The sequence below is a fragment of the Papio anubis genome, chromosome 1 (assembly GCF_008728515.1).
Source record: "Papio anubis isolate 15944 chromosome 1, Panubis1.0, whole genome shotgun sequence".
In the NCBI taxonomy this organism is placed as follows: Eukaryota; Metazoa; Chordata; class Mammalia; order Primates; family Cercopithecidae; genus Papio; species Papio anubis.
Window position 1 is genome coordinate 5,007,129 of NC_044976.1, and position 23,175 is coordinate 5,030,303.

Consider the following 23,175-nt stretch of genomic DNA (forward strand, 5'->3'; position numbering starts at 1 on the left):
AGGGCCGTGTGTGAAACACAGGGGCCCCACCTGGCCAAGACATGAGGATGCCCTTCCCCTGCTTCCCGCGGGGAGGTTCCATGCCCCACACATCCACCCCGCAGGCCGAGAACCCTCCACATGGGGAGTCCTACTAGTGCCCCCCTACATCCACCCAGCAGGCCAAGAACTCTCCGGAAGGGGAGTCATACTCCTCTTCTTCTTGCGCCTCCTCTTGCTCTTCTTGCCCAGGGCTGCAGAGCACTCGGAGCGCACGGAGGCACTGTGGATGCTGGCGCTGTCGAAGTCCGACTCCTCCCTCTCATCTTCTTCACTCTACAGGGGAAGACAAGGTCCTGTGATCCCAGGGCCTCACCCAGAAGGCTTCGCTGGCTTGGGCAATGTGGGGTGGGACAAAGCACAGAAGAGGCTCTGGAGACACAATACTCTCTGCGATTCGCCTCAGCCCCCCACACAGCTGAACACCTCACATTACAGCCTACCTGTCCAGCCCAATGTCCCACCACCCACCCAGAGCCCTGCTCTCCAGCCTCAGACACTTCCCACAATTTCCACCTCTGAACAGCTCCCCAGGCCCTGCCCTCCATCCTGCCAAACTCCTAAACATCCTTCAAGGGGTAGACCTAGGGACAACTCCTCCAAGGAGTCTTCCCAGATCTCTCCTTTACTGGACCTATTGTGACTGCCTGTGTGCCAGGTCTGGCCTGTCCCATCTGACTGGTATATCACGGACTCTCCACCAGCGAACATGCCTGCCAGGTGACAAGTGCTACAGGACTATGGCCCGCCATGGCTGAGCAAGGGCCTGGCACACAGTAGGTGCTCAACAAATATCTGCTAAGCTGAACTAGACCATCAGCTCCAGGGTGGGCCATACCTTCTCTCCATGCTCCCCTCCAGACCTGACACTGGCTTCTGCCAAAGGGCAGGGAAACAGCTTCCAACTCCACCCCACTGCAGGGTGGGGGTGAGGTGAGAGAGGCAGCTACCTATGGGGGTGACGAGGGTGAATGCCCCTCACACTCACAGAGAAAGGGGGGCCCCAAGGTTGAGTAAGACCTGGGCTTAGCGTCTGAGCCTGGGCCCAGAGCTGGCCCTGAGGACAGGAGGAGGTAACTGGGACTCCAGCCAGTCTGATCCTGCCCACATGCCACTTCTCTAGGGTCCAGCCCCATCCAACCACTCCCCCAAGAGCAGACCTGGGCGCTGGGCGGCCAGGCCCCACCAGGACAGATTCCTCCACCTGCTGCCCAAATGGAGCTACAGTTGTAGACAGCAGGAGCCATGACTGAGCTCCCAGCTCAGGAGGGTGAGCCAGGGGAGTACTCCCTGCCCAGAGTCCAAGTCAGAAGGGTCCTTGGAAGGATTCAGTCTAAACCCCTCATCACACAAATGGAGAAACTGAGGTCCAGCACATCTGCACGTAGACTGGAAGGAGAGTAGGGGAGGGGTGCAACCTGCCCCAGCTAGTTTGTAATGAACTGAAGGCCCTCGCCTGGCCCCTGCGTGCTCACATGCAGACACATATGCTGCAAACACACACACAAGTGCACACACACACACACTTACCGAGGAGCCTTTCTTCCTCTTGTTGCTGATCCCTCCAAAGCGGAACTTGAGCCCGGCCATCTTTTTCCCTTTGCCCTTTTTCTTCCCATCTTTGGAGCCTTTGATCTTCTTCCTCACTCCAGGCCCTGAAACACAGTGGTAATGATAGCCAACCACTGCCACCACTGATGGCCTGCTTCCTGCCATCATCTCACTGAGCTCTCGGTTACACAATAAGGAAAGGGTCATTTCTACCATCACCCCTTTTCAGACGAGATACCTGAAGCTTGGAGAGGTGAAACCCTTGCTTAAAATCACACAGCAAATGAGGCAAAACCAGACGACGGCTCTGACCGGAGGCTGCTCTGACCACCCTGCTGCCCCTTGTCCACAACCAACAGAAATGTGGCTCTCTTGGGAGGAGCCCCTGTACTGTCCCCAACCACCGAAAGGAGGCACCAGCCATCCCCCACAGCCAGCAGGGCCACTGAAGGCACAGCCACGCACCTGTGATCCATGCCTGAGCCCCCAAAGGATGTCCTGGGGCCAAAAGGCCTTTTCCCACCTGCTAGCCAGGTAATATTGGTCCCACCCAAGACCGCCCCACCTCTGCCAGTCAACCCCAGCAAGGGCCAGCAGAGTTGAGGCTGTTTTTATGGAGCTGGCCACAGGGCAATTAGCTACCCGGGGAGTAATGACCCAGGAAGGAAGGGGGGCCTGGAGGCAGGGATGCACACCCCACAGAGGCAGCCTCTCCCCAGGCCCTCCTCTGGCCACACCACATACAGGGACATGGAGCTAGGAGCCCAGCTGCACCCTCCATGGCGCCATGGAAAATCTATTTCAATTTTCCAAGCTCTGAATAGGCAGTTCATGGAATCAATAGCTCAGCAGCTGGAGCCCGAGAGGAAACGAGAAAACAAGCCAGGCTGGGCCTACAGGGGCGGGCCGGGAGCCCCTCCCGAGATCCTGATGGCCCAGACAGAGCAGGACAGGGAACAGACTCTGACCCTTGTCACTTCGCCCGCCAGGCTCCCTTCAGAGACTTGGCACAGTGGTGTCAGACACAGCACCCCAGAAACTAAAGCTCCTTGGGGCTGAAAGAAGGGATCCCCAGAGCCCCCTCAGCCCCTTCCATCAAAACCCAAATCAGCTGGACACGGTGGCTCATGCCTGCAAGCCCAGCACTCTGGGAGGCTGAGGTGGGCGGATCACCTGAGGTCAGGAGTTCCGAGACCAGCCTGGCCAACACGGCGAAACCCCATCTCTACTAAAAATACAAAAAATTAGGCAGGTGTGGTGGTGCACTCCTGTAATCCTAGCTACTCAGGAGGCTGAGGCAGGAAAATTGCTTGAACCCAGAAGGCGGAGGTTGCAGTGAGCAGAGATCGTGCCACTGTACTCCAGCCTGGACGACAGAGTGAGAGTCTGTCAAAAAAAAAAAAAAAAATTTCAGGGCACCTAGGAAAGCTGAGATGCAGGTGACTGACAGCCCTGGGGAGATCAATGTCCCCAACCTCCAAGAGGCCAGAAACCCCCACCCAAAAACCTCCCTCCCCCAGGGCCTTCAAGTCACAGGGGGCCTCTGCTGCCCCCATCCTCCCCACCCAGACACCCAGCCACTGAGGCAGAATTTGGATCTCAATCTCCTTCCAGGCCTGTCCCAGAACAGCCTCCCTGGGAAGCCAGACCTGGCCATGCCCAGTCCCTCCAACTCCTGCCTGCTTCCCGGATCCTAAAGCTGGAGAGGCAGGGCCTCCATGCTCCACGCTGGCCAAGGGCCTGGAGAACAACCCTGCACACAGTGGGTGTGCAGACAAGAGGGAGAGACGGGCTCAACTGGGGCCTCCTCCTCCTCCCCAGGAACAGCACAGGCTGAAACCCAAGAGCCTGCCAACTCCCAGAGACCGGGGCTGGAGTGGCTCCACTCTGCGTACCTCTGTTCTTGCCCTCCCTCCAGGCCCACGTCAGGAGCACCTCCTGGCTGGCCAGGCTCAAACCTCCCAAACCTCAGCCCACATCATCACCTCTGCTTCTCCACCAGCCCCAAAAGGTAGTCAGGCACAAAAGAGGTGAGGGATGCTGCCTCACTGCTGAGAAAGGACCGAGCAATCCAAGGTCACACGGGCACAGGGCCATCGATAAGGAGCACCCCAGTTGCCCCTCCCTGCCCGCGTCTGCCCTGTGGCTTCTCCTGTAGGGTCTGAAGGGGATCTCTTCCCAGCGGGACTAGGTGCCCACTCACCCCCAGCCTTACCTTTGCCCTCCTTGGTCTTGGCTTTGCGGATAAGCACAGGCTGGGGCACCTGCGGGGGGCTGACGGCTAGCGGAGGGGAGATGGTGACTGTCTCTACAGCCGCAGCCACTGCCGCCGCCGCTGCTGCCGCCGAGCTGCCCTTGAAGGGGTTGTTGGCGCTGAACTCCCGCCACTTGGCACCCAGGACGGTCATCATTTTGGACATGGGAATCTTCGGGTTCTTCTTGGCAATGAGTGGCCTGTGGGGGGAGAGGCAGGAGGGGGAGGGCAGGGCCAGGTGAGATGAGAGGCCCACCCTAGCCTCGGCAGGGCCCACCCCTCTGATCTTCAACCTCAATTCCCTTCTGGCTCCATTCCCTTCCATCCACCATTCCTTCCTTCCTGTCCACCCTTCCACCACTATCCACCACAGCCATATTTCCCTGTCCACCCAGCCCTTCCCCCCACCCCCACTTCCCTGTCCACCCACAGCCCGTCCACCCCACTTCCTGTCCACCTGGCCTGCCCCAAAACACCCTTCCTGTCCACCCAGCCGCCCCAAAACCCCCACTTCCTGTCACACCCGGCCCACCCCCAAAGACACCCCTTCCTGTCCACTTCCACCCAAACACCCCTTCCTGTCCACACCCACAGCCCGCCCCAAAACACCCCCACTTCCTGTCCACACCCACAGCCCACCCCAAAACACCCCCGCTTCCTGTCCACACCCACAGCCCGCCCCCAAAACACCCCCGCTTCCTGTCCACACAGTTGGTGATTTTCTCATCAGGTTTTCAGGCCCTGCAAGACTTGGGGGGCCACAGAGGGGCTACAGTTGGCCTCTGGGTCTCTGTCCCACCTCTACCAGAGCTGAGAGGCCATGGTGGTGAAAGACCCCCCAGGAAAGACTGGAACCACCTTCCCCAAAGGGAAGAGACTCGAGGGCCCAGGGGCAGGGCCCACAAGGGAAGGCCTGGAGGTCCGTTAACATGAAGGGGTCCTGCCCCCTCCCTCCAGCTCCCTCAGGTTGCTGAGTCGGCCTGACAGAGCCCACCCCTACCACAGGCACCTGGGCTTCATTCCTCCACCTCCCTCCCGACTTGGTACCACCAGAGGATGTGCCGACCTTGAGAACAGCCCTGGTGCCCGGCCCACCTGAGGAACTGGCTGAAGGCCTTGTAGTTGGTCAGCGTGTGGTAGTCCTCCTCCGAGAACAGGTAGTCCACGTCATCCAGGCCCCACTCAGCCATGAGCTGCCCCGAGGACTTGGGCTCCTACAGAGACCCAGGCCAGAGGTAGAGTTGTTGAGGGGCCTTCTAACCTGTACCCCCATCCCCAGGGTCCCTGCTTAGGAGACTTCGGCACAGGGGAGAGAGGTGGGGTCATGTCTGCAACGTAACTGGACCATTCTCACCCACCCTGGGAAACACTCAAGCCCTGCAGCCCCGCAGCCCCGCAGCCCCGCAGCTCCCAATCTGTGCCGTGTCTCAGATGCCAGCCCGTGGGAGTGCAGGCAAAGTGTTCGATGTCAGGGTTTGGGGAGAGGCCATGTGTGTGCCCAGAACCTCCAGAAAGAGAAATCAGCCAGATGTGGGAAAAGAGACTGGACGCCTGAGACCAGGCCTCCATCCTGAGATAGGGCTGCCCAACCGGCCTCGGGACACCAGGGCATGACAACAGAACTCGCCCTCTGGGGGACTGCATTCTGGGGATTTGGACAGCAGGAGAGCACGGTGCCCTAAAGACAGGAAGACATCCCTGATAAGGATGTAGGGCTACAGGGCTTCCTAAGTCACTTTAGAAAGACACGAAGCCTCCAGGCCAGGGGTGATGGCTCACACCCATAATCTCAACACTTTGGGAGGCCAAGGCAGACAGATCATTTGAGGTCAGGAGTTCGAGATCAGCCTGGCCAACATGCTGAAACCCCGTCTCTACTGAAATACAAAAATTATCTGGGTGTGTTGGTGTAATCCCAGCTATTCAGGAGCCTGAGGCAGGAGAATCACTTGAACTCAGGAGGCGGAGGTTGCAGTCAGCTGAGATGGCGCCACTGCACTCCAGCCTGGGTGGCAGACCGAGATTCTGTCTCAAAAAAAAAAAAAAAAAAGACATGAGGCCTCCCCAGGGTGCCAGGTATAGCCACGTCAGCCCCTGTAAAGGACAGGACACTGCTGAGGCAGGGGCATGGGACAATGGGCCAGCTGGGGACAGAGCCCTGAGAGGGTCCAACTACTGCTGAGGCCTGGGGTGGGGCAACATCCCAGGGGCACAGTGTGTTCTCAAGAGAGCTAGCCCAGGGGTCAGGTGACCAGATGAACAGGCAGCCCGGGCTGGCAGGGCTCAGAAATGGAGGTGCTGGCTGTGGGCATGGGCTGCTTCTGATCCTGGCTCTACCACACACCAGTGGTGACAGGTGGACAAGTTAACTTTCCTGCCTCAGTTTCCCCATCTGTAAAATGAAGATAATGGTACACTGCCTTGCAGAACAGAATGAGTTAGTGCAGGTGCTTGGAACAGGGTGTGTCAAAATGTGTTAGTAACTGTTAGCACCCAATCCACCTGCCTTCCTCCTTCCCCAACATCCCACTTCTTCCAGGCAGCCCTGAGCTGCCCCTACCCAACCTGATACATTAAGCCAATCAGTACACACCACTCCTGGGCCAAAGTCTGGTCAGGCCAGTCATGTCTTAAGCCAGTCCAATCAGGGGAATGCTGGTCTCCTGCTTGCACACCTGGATACTGGAGGCCTGCTCTCCCTCCTGCTGGAGGAGACCAAGAAGCCCCAAGCAGCTGCTGCCCTCATTCTCAGCCACAAGAGTGCTCAGCCACGAGCGTGTCTGGCCTAAGCCCAACACTGACACAGCAGAGGCAGGGTGAATGATGCAAAGAAACAGCCTCTGATAACACCACTGGGTCCCACAACCCCGATGCCCCTTGCCTCTCAGTTCTCAGGGCCCTGATTCTACACATCCCTCTACTGCCTAGGCCCCGGAGCTGGGCTTCTGCTCCTGCAAAAGAAGGCTGCCCTGAGCGTCTCCCAGCACTGAGAACCAGTCTGCCTGTCCAGGCTGCGGGAGGCCTCCAGAGCCCATTCTTGCCTCCTGTTCTGTGACAGCTCAGAGAAGTCCCCAGACGGGGCCCCCTCTGTGGCTGACCTGCCCCCATGGACACACACGGCTGTTCCTGATGGCACACGGACCCCTTGGCCCCCACCCAGGACAGCAGAGCAGCAGGTGAGCGAGGGGATGATACTGTTACGGGGTGACCCTGAATCACTCCCTTAAGTGAAGCTTTCAGAACTGCCAGCCCTGCAGCAGTGATCTGTCTCCAGTGACTCACAACACTCCACTGACTCCTGAAATCACCCCCGGTGTCAGGACACCGCCAGGAAGAATCGCTCCTCCTCCAGCACCTCCCAACTTCAGTTATTCACATTCATGATTTCCGCCTCACCCAACAGCAACTGTACTAATATTTACAGAGCGTTTATCTTTAAATCCGCGGCCAGCCCAAACTGAGCCTCGGTGTCTCATAAAAGAACAAAGGGAGCACAGTGTTCCTGGATGGCACTGTCACTCACCCGCTGCCTGTCCACCAGCCTCACCCCTGGCCTCTCCGCCTCCCCAAGGAGCCCCAGGGTGCAGCCTCTGAGACTTCAGAGCACCTCAGCATGACCATAAAGGCCTGGCTTACTTCACATCATTTCCCATGTTCCTGGGGATGCTGGACCCAGGGGAGAGCTGGCCCATCTCTGTAACTGCTCTGCCCCGCATGCACTAGGAGACTCCAGGAATGCCTGCTTGGGCAGGATTTCAGGACACAAGTTCCCTTCCTACCATAAACAAAGCTGTCCAGCACTTCTTGTGGCAAAGAATCCATTTGTTGTTTTATTTTCCCAAATTGCTCCAAGCAAGAGGTTCCTGACACTAAACTGGAGCTCACACTATCTATCACTCTCCCCAGAAATAGCTGCTCACTCGTGCGGGCAAGCTGTTGGCAGAGCAGCCAGTACATCAGCAAGATGCTGCACGATCTCCACCACTGAGCCCTAAATTTCATCCATCCTTACTGTGCATGCACACACGCATGCACGAGAGCACACACGCTCACGGCTCCATCTTCAGGTCAGGTGGGAAAGGACACTCTGGCCCTTCGGACTCAGGCTCTCAGGTCAGAAGGCAGAGAACAGGCCCGGCACAGTGGCTCACGCCTGTAATCCCAACACTTTGGGAGGCTGAAGCGGACAGATCACCTGAGGCCAGGAGTTCAAGACCAGCCTGGCCAACATGGCTAAACCCCATCTCTACTAAAAATACAAAAGTTAGCTGGGCGTGGTGATGCGTCCCTGTAGTACCAGCTACTTGGAAGGCTAAGGCAGGAGCCACCGCACTCCAGTCTGGGCAACAGAGCAAAACTCCATCTTAAAAAAACAAAAAACAGGCTAGGCACCGTGGCTCACGCCTGTAATTCCAGCACTTTGGGAGGCTGAGGCAGGTGGATCACGAGGTCAAGAGATGGAGACCATCCTGGTCAACATAGTGAAACCCCATCTCTACCAAAAATACAAAAATTAGCCAGGCATGGTGGCATGCACCTGTAGTCCCAGCTACTCGGGAGGCTGAGGCAGGAGAATCACTTGAATCTGGGAGGCAGAGGTTGCAGTAAGCAGAGGTCGCGCCACTGCACTCCAGCCTGGCAACAGAGACTCCATCTCATTAAAAAAAAAAAAAAAAAAAAAAAAACCATATAGGCAAGAGGCTCAGCCCCTCCAACAGGGATGTCGCTCTGTCCCCCCAGCCAGGCCTCCATAGTCACCTTTAAACATCCGTCATCATTATCATCCTCATCCTCATCCTTCTTTTTTCGCTTGGCTTTTTTCTCCTTCTTGTCCTTGAGTTTCTTCTTCTTCTTTTTATTTGGGGAGTAGTCACTACCCTCACTCTCCGACTTCTCTTCCAGATCCTCTTCATTCTCTGATAGCTCATCATTGCTTCCCTGGAAAAGAAGGGGGACAGTGAGGGCAACAGAGGCCTCACAAACATCCAGAGTCCTGCGTGGCAGGATGACCCTGAAAGCTACCTCCTGGCCCACGCTGGGGATCGGTCATCATCAGGGACCACTGCTCACGGCTCAGCCCCAAAGCCCAGCCAAAGGGGCAACCCTAAGCCAGCCTAAGCCAAGTCTTGTCCCCAGGGTCTACGCCACAGGAAGCAGTGGAGCCTGCAGATGAGGCAAGGTGAGAGCAGCTCTCTGGTGAGAGCAGGCTTCTCCATTGGCAAACTCAGCTTGGCCTACTCCGGCAGCCCTGCGGGTGAACTCAGGCTCTGCTTCAGTCATCATCAGGCTTCTATGGACTTTGGAGGCTGAACCAGTTTTACATGACGGGGCATGGACCCAGGAGCCGGTGTTGGAGGATGTGGTCCCAGAGTTAAAAAGCAAAGTGCAGAAGGCCGGACGTGGTGGCTCAAGCCTGTAATCCCAGCACTTTGGGAGGCCAAGATGGGCGGATCATGAGGTCAGGAGATCGAGACCATCCTGGCTAACACGGTGAAACCCCGTCTCTACTAAAAAATACAAAAAACTAGCCGGGCGAGGTGGCGGGCGCCTGTAGTCCCAGCTACTCGGGAGGCTGAGGCAGGAGAATGGCATGAACCCGGGAGGCAGAGCTTGCAGTGAGCTGAGATCCGGCCACTGCACTCCAGCCTGGGCGACAGAGTGAGACTCCGTCTCAAAAAAAAAAAAAAAAAAAGCAAAGTGCACAGGAAGATCCCCAGCCAGGGAAGGACCCCAGCGAGAGAAGAGCCCCAGCCAGGAAAGAAAGAGCCCCAGCCAGGGAAGAGCCCCAGCCAGAGAAGAGCCCCAACCGGAGAAGGGCCATTGCATCTCAGGCCCCAGCACCGCAGCGCTCTGCTTAAGTTCACATCCCATGGAACCGCGTTCGTCAGGTGAAACCTGTAATTAATGTAGCGTGCACATCCCAGTTTTCTCCATGTGCGGACTCTGCAGACACTACTACGGATGGCACAAGCCCACCTTCCCCCACTTCCATCCCAGCCTGGCCTCTTCCTCTCCATACGAGAAAAGGTAATTTAGGCAGCTCTTAAGCCTAGCTTCCTTGATTTAGTTTCCTGTCTGTACAGGCAGAAAATGGCTCATTTATATGGAGATAAGGGCGTTTACAACCACAGCACCCCACGAGAGAGGTGCTGCCCCTCGGAGAAAGTGATTTACTTGTGGCCTTTAGAGATGCAAGTCGCAAGTCGACTGTCGAAGCCCTCCACAGCCACTTCCCAGGGAGGGGCCGGGCAGCAGGGCCATGATCCCCGCCGTGCGCAGGGCTTGCCATGCACAGGACTGCCATTAACTGTTTTCAGGGTGAGCAGGGAGAGGCAAGGGACGAGACGAAGAGAGAACCAGAGAGATAAAAAATGAGCTCAGGAAACAGCAGTGGCGGGGAGGGAGGAGGAAAGAGGGAGGGAGGGAGAGAAGAAGGGAGGGAGAAAGAAAGGAAAGGGTGGCAGAAGGAAAGAGAATGAGGGAGCAGCAAAGGCAGGGAGCCTCCCTGGATAGTCTTGGGAGGCTCCCAGCCCACCTCTGCCCTTTCAGGCCACACTGTCAAAAGGGGATGACCTGCCTTTTCCCAGGAGAGTGGCTCCAAACAGGCACATCCAACAGTTAGTGGAGAGGGAGACGGTCACTGAAGGGGGAGGTGAGGGCCCCCTCCTCTAAGATCCAGCTGGGAAGCACCCCCTCCAACACGCTGCCTGCACTTCCCCACTCTCCTGGAAGCCCCGCTCCCTCTCCCTGCCCGCCAACCTCCCTGTTCCCAAACCTCTTAGCCCATTAAGCCGCCAGAGTTAGCGGCGCTGCCAGCTGCCAAGCAGCAGGGCCTCTGTGCTCTTTGCTTTTCCGGAACCCGGGTGTTTCCGGGAATACTGACGCGGCCACTGGCTGGGAGCCTACTCTCAAGGCTGGAGGAGATGCTGGGCCCTGGAGCCACAGCTCCCAGGCTCAGCCTCAGTCCCTTGGGGAGGTGGAGGTCAGACAGTGATGTCCATGTCCCCTTGAAGGAGTCAGAGTTTGGCCAGCTTCAAGAGACCGGCCTTCAGGAGATCTGAGAGACACGCTCTCCCGCAGCCCTCGCCCCAGCAGAGGTAAGGACAAGGGAGAGAAGCCGCCATGAACTTCAGCACCACGGACAGAGGCTGGGGGCTGGACAGAGGAAGGGGCCCTGGGGGGCCTTCAGCTGCCAGAGAACAAACCTCACAAACCCACTGAGCGTGAAGTCGGGGGACCCATGGTTAATCCTGCATGGCCTGCCAGTGAGTTCCAGGCTCCCCAGGGAGGCTCTGCCCCCTGCAAGCCTGAGACTCGGGCAAGTCACTGTGGCAAGCTAACCTCAGCTTCATCATCTGTGAACTGGGGATGCCAGAAAGGATGGAAACAGGGAGACTGTAAGAAAATGCCTTGAGGCTGGGCGCGGTGGCTCACGCTTGAAATCCCAGCACTTTGGGAGGCCGAGGTGGGCGGATCACCTGACGTTGGGAGTTCAAGACTAGCCTGACCAACACGGAGAAACCCCATCTCTACTAAAAAAAAATACAAAATTAGCCGGGCATGGTGGCACGTGACTGTAATCCCAGCTACTCAGGAGGCTGAGGCAGAAGAATCGCTTGAACCTGTGAGGCAGAGGTTGCAGTGAGTCAAGGTCGCGCCATTGCACTCCAGCCTGGGCAATAAGAGTGAAACTGTCTCAAAAAAAAAGAAAAGAAAAGAAAAGAAAATGCCTTGAACATCTCTGACACGGGAGAAACCTAAGCACAGAGAAGCAGTGCTCTGAGCCGGGGTGGGGCGGGGTGCACGATGGGACGTGCACCCGGGTCTCTAGGGCTGGGCTGCCTTGCCGTGTCCTGGGCAGGGGACTCGGCCAAGCCAGAGCAGGCTGCAGTGAGAATGACCCTTTCCCCCGACACCACCATGCCCATGCGTAGACACCAGAGGCCACTGTGATTCTGATGATGCCTAGAACATGCCCAAACGACCCATGATGACCCCAGCTCTGCTTGGAAGCCAAAGATACAGCCAGGATGACAAGCTGGAGGGGACACATCAGAGTCACCCCCACATTTCTGCTGTTGGAATTGCGTTCAAGCTAACTGCACAGAGGCTGCCAGCAGCTGGGCAGCAACACGGTACAGAGGGAGCAGGACCCGGACAAGAAGGGGCTGCTGTGGCAACATCTGCCGACCCGGCATCTGATGGCAAGCAGGCCCCTTGATGACCTGCAGGGGAGACCAGGAGTGGCGGCCTAGAGAGATCCGGAGGGAGGGAGGGATAAGGAGGGGAAGGCACCTCCAGCAGCCTCCACTGTCTGGCAGGAGCAGCAGCGCACGCCAGCTTGGGAGAATAGGGCTGGCAGAAGGCCGTGAGCCCGGCACTGACAAAGGGCTCGCCCAGTGTCCACTCAGAGTTAAGTGGCAGGGCAGGAGGGCACAGATCCTTGGCACGGAATGGGCTCAGGTGACGTCGGGCATATCTGTTGCCCATCTGTGGCCCCTGCCCTGCTGTCACCCACTGGGGCTCAGGCAAGCCAGCAAAGCCCTCATTTCTTGGAAGCAGGTGCGCTTCTCTCCCTCCTCCATCAGCCTGCACTGGGGAGAGTCCAGTTGAAGAGAAGGGTCTGACTCCCAAGTCCCCACCTGCCTCCCCTGCCCTGAGCCTCTGCCCTGCCTCCACCACATGGAGCCCCCACAGCTGGGCCTCCCACCTGCACCAGATCTCATCAGAGCCCTCCTCCCCTACCAGGGGCTGGCTGAGGGTAACAGTGCAGGGCAGAACCCTGCATCCAGCTGTTTTGACACTCTAGAACTAGGCCTCCTTTTTGTGGTGTTTTTCCAAAATCTCTCCTTGCAGAGAAAGCTGCAAATAGTTCTGAAAACACCTAACAGAGCAGTGGCCCATCAGCGGGACCTGGAGGGACGAAGCATCATCCAGTGGCAAGAAGGGAAGAAATGATCAAGAACCAGAGATAGATTTGCAGTTCAGTATCTGAAAACATACAGAGAGGCTCATAGACCAAGCCACATGCGGGGGAGGAGACACAGACACAAACCAGTAATTCCCTAACTAAGCTCCCGAACCAACCCAGCCCTAAGGTTTAAGGGCCATCAAACCACACTGCAGGCATGAAGATCCAGATGACAGTTGGCCTTCGACCTGGGCACTGACCTTTCGGCTACAGCAGCCTTAGGTGTGACTACAGGGGACGCTCCATCAGCCAGCAGAAGAGTCTTAGTGGATGTGGAGTCCCCACATGGAATCCACCTGCAAAGCTGCCTTGAATGTTATGCCCAGCCTATGTGTGCCAGGAGGCAGGGGCAGGCAGGAGGGGTCTCTGCTCTGAGCCCCCACCCTGCTGAGGGCACAGCATGCGATCAGGCCCTGGGGATCCCAATGGACAGTCCCGCCGCCCTTCCTCCTTCCCAGCTCCGCAGATGTTTCTTGGCGGAGGCCTCCCACCTCCATCTCCCTTCCCTCTAGGCCCGATGCTCCGAACACACACCGCATCTCCTGAAAAAGGAGACATTTAAACTCAAAAGGAAGGGTGCGGAGAGTCGGTCATTCTCCATTTGGGGTCCTTCAAGATTGAGAGGGAAAAGGGAAGAATGAAATAGGAGCCTTCCCATTCACCAGTGTTATAAACAGTTATAATTTAGCACTGAATAATTGGTTGCTATGGTAACCGCTGCAGTACAGGTTGAAATCATTTCTCCCTCCTGCGCTCGCTAGGGTCTGACAGGGAGCTTCATCTACATATGCTCAGGTTCCGGCTGCAGCCCGGTTATTTTATGTAAATCAGAATCCACGACTTGCTGCCGGCCTCCCCCAACCAACAAACTGCGGCTTGCGGCCCACCTGCCCTGGTCCCTTTGCCCCGTCATCTTGGAGCCACCTGGTTGGAGGCAGGGAGGGGCAGAGGGGTGAAATCCCCTTGCCTTTATCCTGGGGTCCCAAGTCTGCCAGGCAGGTGGGCAAGGGGGCACCCAGCAGCTGGGCCACAGCATGCTCCAGACCCCCTAAGATCTGACAGCTGGCCCGAGCCAGGCTCTCAAATGCAAGGGAGGGGGCACCTCCGGAGGCCTCTTGTCCATCCCAGCCCCCTTCCCCTTCCAAGAACCAGAACTGCATCTCAGCAGAGAGAAGGAGAGAGGGTGAGGAAGGGGTGGAGCGAATGAAAGAGAGGGAGGGAAATGAGGGGAGAGGGGGAAGAGAGAAAAGAGGGCCAAGGACAGAGAGGAGATGCCGAGAGGTTACCAAGGTGGAGACCAAGCACAGGCCAGAGCGAAGGACCAAGTCTGAGACCCAGAGAGAGACAGACAGGCAAGAACCAGAGAGAGACAGGGACCTGGACAAAAACCAAAAACATATTGTCAGAGAAAGAAGCGGGAGGGAAGACCTGGGCCAGTTGGAAAAGGGAAGGCTCAGCGTGATCATCGCTCTGGGAATGAGAGAGTCGGAGAACCAGCCCTCCCAGGCCTCAAAGACCACCTGGCCCCCAGCCCCCAGGCCTCGCCACTGTCCAGACGCTGACCACCCCCCAAGCCTCCTTCCTAGCCAGGGCTGGGGCTGTACCCTGAGCCCAGGAGAGGGGAGGGGAGCCAGCCCTACCTGGGGGGGACAGGGGCTTCCATAGGTCTCTGCTGCACCCCACTGGTTCCTTCATCTGCATTTAGGAGCCAGGCTCACCCAGCACAGTGGCCTGAGACCCAGGCCCAGGTGACACTGCCCCTCTTGGCCTAGACTCCCACCCAGCTTCTAACTCAGAGGAGGTACGCAGGGGGTGCACAGGTAGGAGTCCCTGCCATGGACCACGAGGCCTCAGGGTCCTAAAATCCACATCACCCTGAGCCCATGGAGCCCAGGTGTGAGGAGTGAGGGCGGGGACGGCAGCAGAGCAAGATTTCACAGCCTCTGCCAGACGGTCTCAGTGCCTTCATCCCAGGGCCTTGCAGCCCCAGAGCCATCTACCCCCTAGGGGCCCAGCACAAGGACCGACCTCTGGGGCCAGGGGGCAGCCGCCACAGCAGCAGAAGAGGAGGGCAGGGGCTGCAGCAGGGAATTCAGGGAGTCCCTCACCAAAGGAGCTGGCTCACAGCCTCTCCTTCCCTGGGGGACCCTCCAGGCACACAGTCCCCGCTTCCCCTGTCCTATCTCCACGTCCCCATCGAATCACAGGGACAGGGAGCTTCACCCTCTTTGAGACCCTGGGGAAGATGCAGGAGCCTCAGAGCGTAGGCCTGGGAGTCTCTGGGGCATGATGGGCCAGGCAGGAGCCTCGACACCCAGCTCCACAGACCCGGGTCCCCCCTTCACCTCACAAATCCTTCCCATGCAGCCCCCATGCTGGCCCAGTGGTAAGGGGGGGTTCCTGGAAAGGGACAGACACACATCCATCCCCGACACTGTGCCAGATGGGGCACAGAGCTAAGGGGCAACAGAGAAGGCAGGCAGAATCGGGCAGAGGGGCCAGGGTCTCTCCAGGGAAAGACAGGGTGGTACACACACAGTCACATGCACACACTCGTGTGCACGGAGGACCAGAAAGGCCTGAATCGGCTGCAAAGCAGGTGGGGGTGGAGGCAGGCAGCAGTGGGGATGCCACACAGGCTGCGGACCAGGGGGCCGTGGGGCATGGTCAAGCCACACTCAGGAAGCTTTCCCAGGAGAGCCCAGGGCTGCAGGGGCCTGGCAAGGCAGAGGCCGGGAGAGGTGGGCCGGTAGGAGGTAGGTGAGAGGTGCTGACCGCCGCCCCCAGCAGAGAGCACAGGGGCAGGACACATCTGGGGCAGCTCTGACCAGAGGGGTGGGGCCAACACCTCCCAGCCCCATCCTTTCCATGGCAGTCCCTGAGCTCCGTGAGGACCAAGGACACAGTCCAGGGCAGGCTCTGCCCTCCCAACATCCCCAGGCTGACACCCAGACCAGAGGAGGAACCACAGGCTGCAGGTAGAGTTCAGAGCCCTCCAAAATGCCTCCAAGTCCCCAAACAAGCCGGGGAGGTGGAAATGGGACACAGACCCGAGGCCCAGAGGTGAAGGCAAGGACCCTCGCCCCCTGCCACCACCATCTCTCCCTCCCCAGGGCTCTGCTCCTGCCTCTGGCCTGGCCCTGGAGCTGCCAGGGGAGCCTGCCAGGCTGTCATGTCACATCACTCTCTCTTCTGCTCAAAGCCTTCCAGTGATCGCACCTTGTTCACGGGACAAGAGACCCATGGTGCACCCCCCGCAACAAGCCCTCCCAAAACCCTCACAGCAGGGAGCATCTCCAGCCTGGGACAAGCTCCCCAAACCCACCCCTAGGCTCTTCTGGCAGCCACCTCCCCATCTCACTCTGCAGGGAGGCCTAGATCCAGGCCCAGTGCTGCCAAGGGCACCCCCTTAGCATTAGCACCTCACCCCACCACCACTGCACCTTACCAGCTACCTCCCTGGGCCTCTCACTTGCAAGGTGGGGCCAGCCCAGTCCCCTCTAGGCAGGGGGAAAGAAAGATGGAGAGCTGGCCTCAGGTCCCTCCGGGGCAGGCAGGAGAGGAGAAACACGCCTGGCAGGGGCAACTGGTGCAGCTGACAGCCCTGGGTTCAGATCTCAGTACTGCCACTGTGTCACTGTGTGACCTTGGGCCAGGGCACCTCTGAGCCTCTGTTCTCATCTGTGAAGTGAGGTGCCTGCCATTGTTCTCAACATAGGGTGGCTTGGAGGATCAGAGGAGACACCCAGAAGGAAGCCAAAAACATATGGTGAGGAAATGGCAGAGACCTCAGTGTGCCAGTGCAAGTAGGAAGGACTTAAAGCTGCAAACTCGCCTCAGTTTCCCCATCTGCCAACCGGCGATCATCCTTCGCATGCCACCAATTTCCAGGGCTGGTCATGAGGATCAAGTGAGCCCGCGTGAAGCACAGAGAAGCACGCTCGGAATGTGTCAGCAGCGTGGGAAGACAAGGGACATGTTCGCACCGTCACACCCCGCCAACCAGAGGCAGCGGAGCGTGCGGCAGCCTCGCCCATCCAGAACCAGCCGAGAACCAGGGAGAAAGTGACAGGAATGCAGAGGTCACCTGCAGGTGACTGTCCCTAAACGGGGCGTTGCTTCTCTTCTCCAACTGACTTCACTTTCTTCAGGTTTCAGTTTAGAGGGACGGAGTCAGCTATGGAGCGGGGAGCGGGGCAGGGAGGTAGGGAGGCACCGTGGCGACAGAATCTGGCCCTGTCCCCACACAGGATAGCACGACGGGAGGAAGGAAAAATGACGCTCCGACATCCTGCTCCAGAAACAGGATAGCTCAGCAACGTCTTAAAAAGGCTTCCGTGCACAACGCTTCGTATCAGACACTGGTTATGGCGTTCTTCATCAAACTCAGCTCTCAGACACCCTCAAACTCCAAGGTCCAGGGACCCCAGCCCTCCTCTGCGGCCGGGCAGACGCAGCCACAACCCCACCTGACCCCAACTCGCCAGCACAGGTGCTGCCCCTCACCTCTTTCTTCTTCCGCTTCCCTTTACACTTATTTTCCTTGAGCTTCTTGGGTTTCTTCTTCTTAGGAAGGCTCACGGGCTCCACAGGGAAAAAGTCATCGAAGCCTTCAAGACCACCATCTTCTTCTTCTGGAAAAATGAGAAGGTGGCAGTGGTTACTCCTGAGCTTCCTCCAGGACAGCCCTGAAGACACAGCGCCAGCCCTGGGGATGCTGAGACCCCGGACACCCAACTGTGCCAGGTCACAGCCACCCTGCTCTCCCCAGACCCAGTGAAGTGGGAGAACACAAAACAGGAGCCCCAGCTCTAGGGACTGTGTGACATCACCTCACCGCCTGGCCTTTCCTTCCCTCCTCTGTAATGGGACAATAACCACCTGGCCCTGACAGGACAGCGTTCAGAAAACTGAACCTCCACGAACAACAAATAGAACTGCCTTGCTGCCGTCACTGCCCGAGAAACAGAGCGCCCCTACCAGGAAGGAGTCGGGGCCGAAAGAGCAGAGCACAGACCTCAGTGAGGCCCATCTCTCCCCTCCACAGAGAGGACCACGGTGTGGCCAGGAGGCGACTTGAGAACGCTGGACCTGCCGGGCACAGTGGCTCACGCCTGTAATCCCAACACTTTGGGAGGCTGAGGCGAGCAGATAACCTGAGGCCAGGAGTCTGAGACCAGCCTGGCCAACAGGATGAAACCCCGTCTCTACTAAAAATACAAAACTCAACTGGGCATGCTGGCAGGCGCCTGTAATTCCAACTACTTGAGGCTAGAGAATCGCTCAAACCCAGGAGGTGGAGGTTGCAGTGAGCCGGGATCGCACCACTGCCCTCCAGCCTGGGCAACAGAGTGAGACTCCGTCTTAAAAAACATAAATAAATAGAGAGGGAGAGAATTGTGGACCACAGGGACGCTCGGGTCCCATACCTGAGGTCCCCGGGGATTTGCAGGACAAACTCAGCAAGGAAGATGCCAGGATACGCCACGGGTTTGACAGGATACTGCCTCAATAGAGAATCCAAGACCATATTGTATCTCCTCCTGGATCCCGCACCTGTGCACACACAGGCACACAGGTCCACACTCCCCCACCTCCAACACACTCACAACGGGAAACCAAGCGCATTACAGCTAGGCACTAGAAAGCTGTGACAGTCCACAGAGAGATGCTGTGCCCAGCACACCTGAGTGTTCAGGAGCTGCCCTCACCTGCACTGACTCGGAAGGCCGAGGGGGCCCAGGCCGGGCAGGCTCAGGAGGGGAGTATCTTTGAAGACACTGGCCACAGTTCCAGGTCTGCCTCCCTCAACCTCCAACCCAGAGGAAGGGCTGACACGTGTCCTGGGGGGTGTGACATGAGACCCCTGCTGTGGCAGCAGTGGCCTGGGGTCTGACCCTCATCTGGGAAATCAGGAGAGAGAAAGGGTAGCCAAGCCTGGAGTTCCCGCGCACCAGACATGAGCCGTGGAGGGGCAGTGGGGAGGGTCCTCTTGGCAGGCAGAGCAGCAAGAATCAAACCATCCAAAGTAGAGACACTTCTGCCTGTGGGGACAAAGGAGGCTTCCAGAAGGAAAGAACCTCCAAGAGTCCTCTAGAAGGGCCCACGAGAGAGCGAGCCCTTCATGCCAGCCTGCGGCCCCAGCGCCCCATCCAGCTTGCCCTACCCGCTCTCCACCATCACCTGTGCACTCAGGAGCACTCAGGGGAAGCCGAGGAGCAAAGAGAAGCCCCTCAGCCTCAGACCCTCTGCCACGGACACCCCAGACCCGACCCTCTGTGACAGTGGAGACACAACAGGGAGTGTCACTCAGAGTCTGAGGGTTGCTTCGAGTGGGACCCGAGGAGGACGAGAGGTCCTGGGTCCACCAGAAGGCTTTCACCCAGAAAGCGGGCAGAGTGTCCCCACTGGATCAAGTTTACAGACAGAGAGCCCCTTCCCCCAAGGAAGTTTTTTTATCATAACCACTTACAGCTGGCAGTGGTGGAGCCAGGTTTGAACCCAGGCAGTCTGGTGACCTTAGGGTCAAAAAAAGGGCCTCGAGGCGTCCCCCAGCGTGGCCCACACGCTCAGACACACTCGCCACATGCAGACACACAGACACGCATGTGCGCCCAGGACACACCCAACACTCATCTGTCACCCTCCACACAGGCCCCCATCGCCTGGCCTGGGACCCCTGGAGAGTCCTAAGTAGAGAAAGGGGGGACAGGAGGCCTCCTACCCTGGGTCTCTGGGGCTCCCATTGCCCACACCATGGGTGCAGCTTTAGCCCCACCGTCCCCACTCCTCTGGGGCACTGGTGGCTCTGGTGGCTGAGCGGATGCCCCTCCCACCCCTGCATCCCACAGGGCCAGTTTGCACCAGGGGAAGGTGGGGGCTGCACCACTGTCTTGGTGCCTCTCTGCACCAGGGCCTTCCTCAAGGGTGGCCAGGTGCTTGGGGCTCCCACACAGGGAGGGCACCCTGTGGAGGGCTAGGGCACACAGGGGAGCCAACAGCAAGGTCTGCCCCAGGTGGGTTTATGTGGGTCAGGCCCCACACAGCCAGGGGCAGGGGCTGGGCTGCTCCAGCTGACCCCGTCCCATTCCTCTGATCACTGGTGTGGGAAGGTGGGGATTTTTCAAACCAGCTGAAAACGTGCACAGGGACCCCCCCCAGACTTGTCCTGCAGAGTAGGTGTCGGTGGGGCAGTGGCAGAGCTGGCAGGGAGCTGTCTGTGGTGGGGCAGCTGATGGGATGCCAGTCCACAGCTGCCCACTCTGCCACCCGGCCTCCGCCTCCCCCGCCACCGCAGGAGACCGCCTGGGCAGAGCCACCCCCACACCCTGGCAGTGCCCAACACTGCTTATGTAATGGGCTCCGGCTGATGCAATCTCAAGGGGGGGCCTCTCCCTCCTGCTTCCTTCCAGCTGTCCCCTTCCAGCAGGGTGGTCCCAGACTTAGGAAACCCAGCCCGGCACATGGTCACTGACTGGTCGCCTGAGCAACAGAATGGACGAGGGCATGCACAGGTGGCTGCCGGAAATTCTGGAAGGAAGTCTGGGATCTGCCCATGGGTAAGGGGAGGACAAAGGAGGACTCCTGCTCTGGCCCTACCCCACGCTCAGAACAGGCCTCTGAGGACAAGGCCCCAGACCCTCTGCCCGTGGACAGACCCCCACTCTGTTCCCAGAAGACCTCACAGCCCAGGGCCTCTGCCTGGTGAAACCCGCCTCTGAGAAGGCTCTGGAGCTGGCACACGGGAACAGGAACTCAGCCCTGCCTACCCCTGTCTCTGATGGGCCCTTCCTCTCCCCAGATGGCTTCAGGTGGGTGGCCCTGAAGTCACCGCACACCTGATTCTCTGTGACACTGCCCCCACCACCACCCCACACAGTCCGGTCTTCAGCCAAGCCTCAGCCCCTTCCCGCCCTTGGACACCCTCTGCTCCTGCAGCAGGCCCTGAGCTTTCCAAAACCAGACCTGGGGGTCACCATCCAAGCAACTCCACGGTCAGCCTTTCCCCAAGCCCCAGCCTGTGCCCTTGAGCCCACCAGTTCCTCCTCCCTATGGCTCCATCTGGTGGGGACAGAGCAGAGGCCCAGATGGTTCCAAGACACAGAGCACGCAGCCAGTGATAAGGCAGGATCCCACCCATGCCAGGTGAGGGACTCCGGGGAGGAGCAACCTCACCTCAGAACTCCTCGTCCTGCCAGCTCCTGGCCCCTCGTGGCTGCCTCACCGCCCTCCTGGCCCACCTGGCATTGCCCTCGTGCACCAGCCCTACCCCTCCAGGGCCTGAGGCTCCACGGATCCAAGCCTGCTCTAATTAAGACCCATTACCCTGTGATCACCCACCTCCTGGGGGCTGAAGTCAACCAGAGGAAGGAGAGGCACCTTCTGCTGCTTCCTCCAGAGCTCCCCCAGCCCCTGTGTAGCTCCCAGTACGCGCCAGCTCAGCCCTGCGGGATCCCCAGGCTAGCCTAGGCTGCCACTGCAGGCTGCGGCCAGGCTGATGAGGGTAGTGCATTGCAATAGCGGCAGTTACCTGCATACCATCTGCCAGGCTCGTGCCAGGCCCAAAGTACCTAGGACTGATTAATCTGGATCAGTTCAACACAGCAACTCAGAAAGGGGTACTATTCTTTCTGGTCTGCAGCTTTTATTTATTTATTTATTTATTTATTTATTTATTTATTTATTTTAGAGACAGTCGCTGGCTGGAATGCAGTGTTATGATCATGGCTCACTGCAGCCTCAACCTCCTGGGCTCGAGCGACCCTCCCACCTCAGCCTCCTGAGCAGCTGGGACAACAAGCACAACCACCACGCCTGGCTCAGAGACGGGTTCTATTCTTATCCCCATCTGCAGATTAGGAAACTGAGGCTCAGAGGACCTCATTATTTACCCACATCTCAGTCCTACAGCTGGCAGTGGTAGAGCCGGGTTTGAACCCAGGCAGTGGGCGCCCACCCCCTTGCCAAGTCTCTCCCCCAGCACCCTCCCAGAATCCAGCATTGAAACAGCCCACGCTGTGTAAACCTGCTCGGTGTATGCCCTGGGGACACTGAGGTGACTCAGGCTGGTCTGTGGTCTGGAAGGTCACAGGTCCCTCAAGGGGGTCAAAGCTGGTTCACCACACTAGTCCCCCTGCACACAGCCCCACGGCTCTGCCAGGCCCAGGCTCCAGCCCCCGACTCCTCTGGGGGGGGCAGCAGCGGAGCAAGGACGCAGTCGCCAGGGCACCTGGCAAACACAAGGTGATCAAAACAAGGGGAAGGCACGTGACTGTAGAGCGAAAGTTAGGTCATCTGATTCTCGGCGGTCGAAGGATTTGCAGGGGGCCAAGCCAGGAGCTGGGATGAGAACACCATCACCAGGTTGCAAAGGCCGGCAAACCTGCCAAGGACAGGGACCCCGCTCAATGTCCACCGCTCTCTCCAGGACCTGGGGAGAGGGGCTCCTGCTGTTCCCCACCCGGACTCCCCAACCAGCACCAAGCAGAGAATCAGGCCACCAGGGGGTCAGGAGGAGGGAGTAACAGGGGCAGCAGAGGCTTCATGCTACCCTTCCTGGGGGTGACACCAGCAAGTCCCCTCCCCACTGAGCCTCTCTCTTCATCTGTGAAATGGCCGTAATGTGGCAGCCTTTCCCCCACGGCAATGGGGAGAAGTAAAAACTGTGAATGCAAAGCATCCACACGATGCCTGCAGGTGCTCAGCAATGGCAGGCAGAGCCCAGCGAGACTCAGGAGGGTCAGGGCGGCAGTGGTGAAGGGCAGAAGGCAGTGGTCTCTAGTTTGGGCACTGCTGGGCCAGGGGTTCTCAGGGCCACCCTAGACGCTGGCCAAGAAAGAGTCCTCAGGCTAAGGCTGCCGTTAGTCCTTGAACCTCCCCCAATGAGACAGGCCCTATGCTGGCAAAGGGGGGCAGTACACCCGCCCAAGAGAGGATTCATAATTTATTTATGACATTTAACAGAACCCAGACATCACCTCATTGGTGTCACGTCAAAAGAAAGCATCAGTCCTGAGTGGGGAGTGGAGGGAAGAGACAGAGATAGATGAGGCATTTACCCCAAGTGACTGGGGCCTGGGGGAGGCTCCACATCCCACACACCCACTGCCATGTCACATGGCCCAGACCTGGAGGGACAGGGATGAATGCCATATAAACGGCCAGACAGAAAGAGAGAGGCACGGGCATGACCTCAGGGGAGATGAAAACTGACAGACATGTGAGGGGCCGGGATAGAGCTATGATAAGCAAAGTTCTCAGGAAGTTAGGATAATATTATTAGGCCTAGTACTCTAGTTTCAGAGAAGATATTCTGTAGTTCTCTGATGTGGATGGATAATTGTATAGTCAATGGATGGAT

At 58.3% G+C, this 23,175-nt stretch overlaps 1 protein-coding gene across 1 annotated transcript in view; it reads right to left on the reverse strand.

The window, feature by feature from the left end:
• CHD5 (chromodomain helicase DNA binding protein 5) overlaps positions 1–23,175 on the reverse strand; it is an 80,847-nt gene that overhangs the window by 51,538 nt on the left and 6,134 nt on the right. Inside the window, exons 2-7 of the mRNA XM_031663976.1 lie at positions 17,322–17,449; positions 8,603–8,782; positions 4,940–5,058; positions 3,806–4,044; positions 1,570–1,694; positions 192–315 (exon numbers count right to left, since the gene is read on the reverse strand). Of these exons, the coding sequence (XP_031519836.1) occupies positions 192–315; positions 1,570–1,694; positions 3,806–4,044; positions 4,940–5,058; positions 8,603–8,782; positions 17,322–17,449 (915 nt within the window). The remainder of the gene's footprint in view (positions 1–191; positions 316–1,569; positions 1,695–3,805; positions 4,045–4,939; positions 5,059–8,602; positions 8,783–17,321; positions 17,450–23,175) is intronic.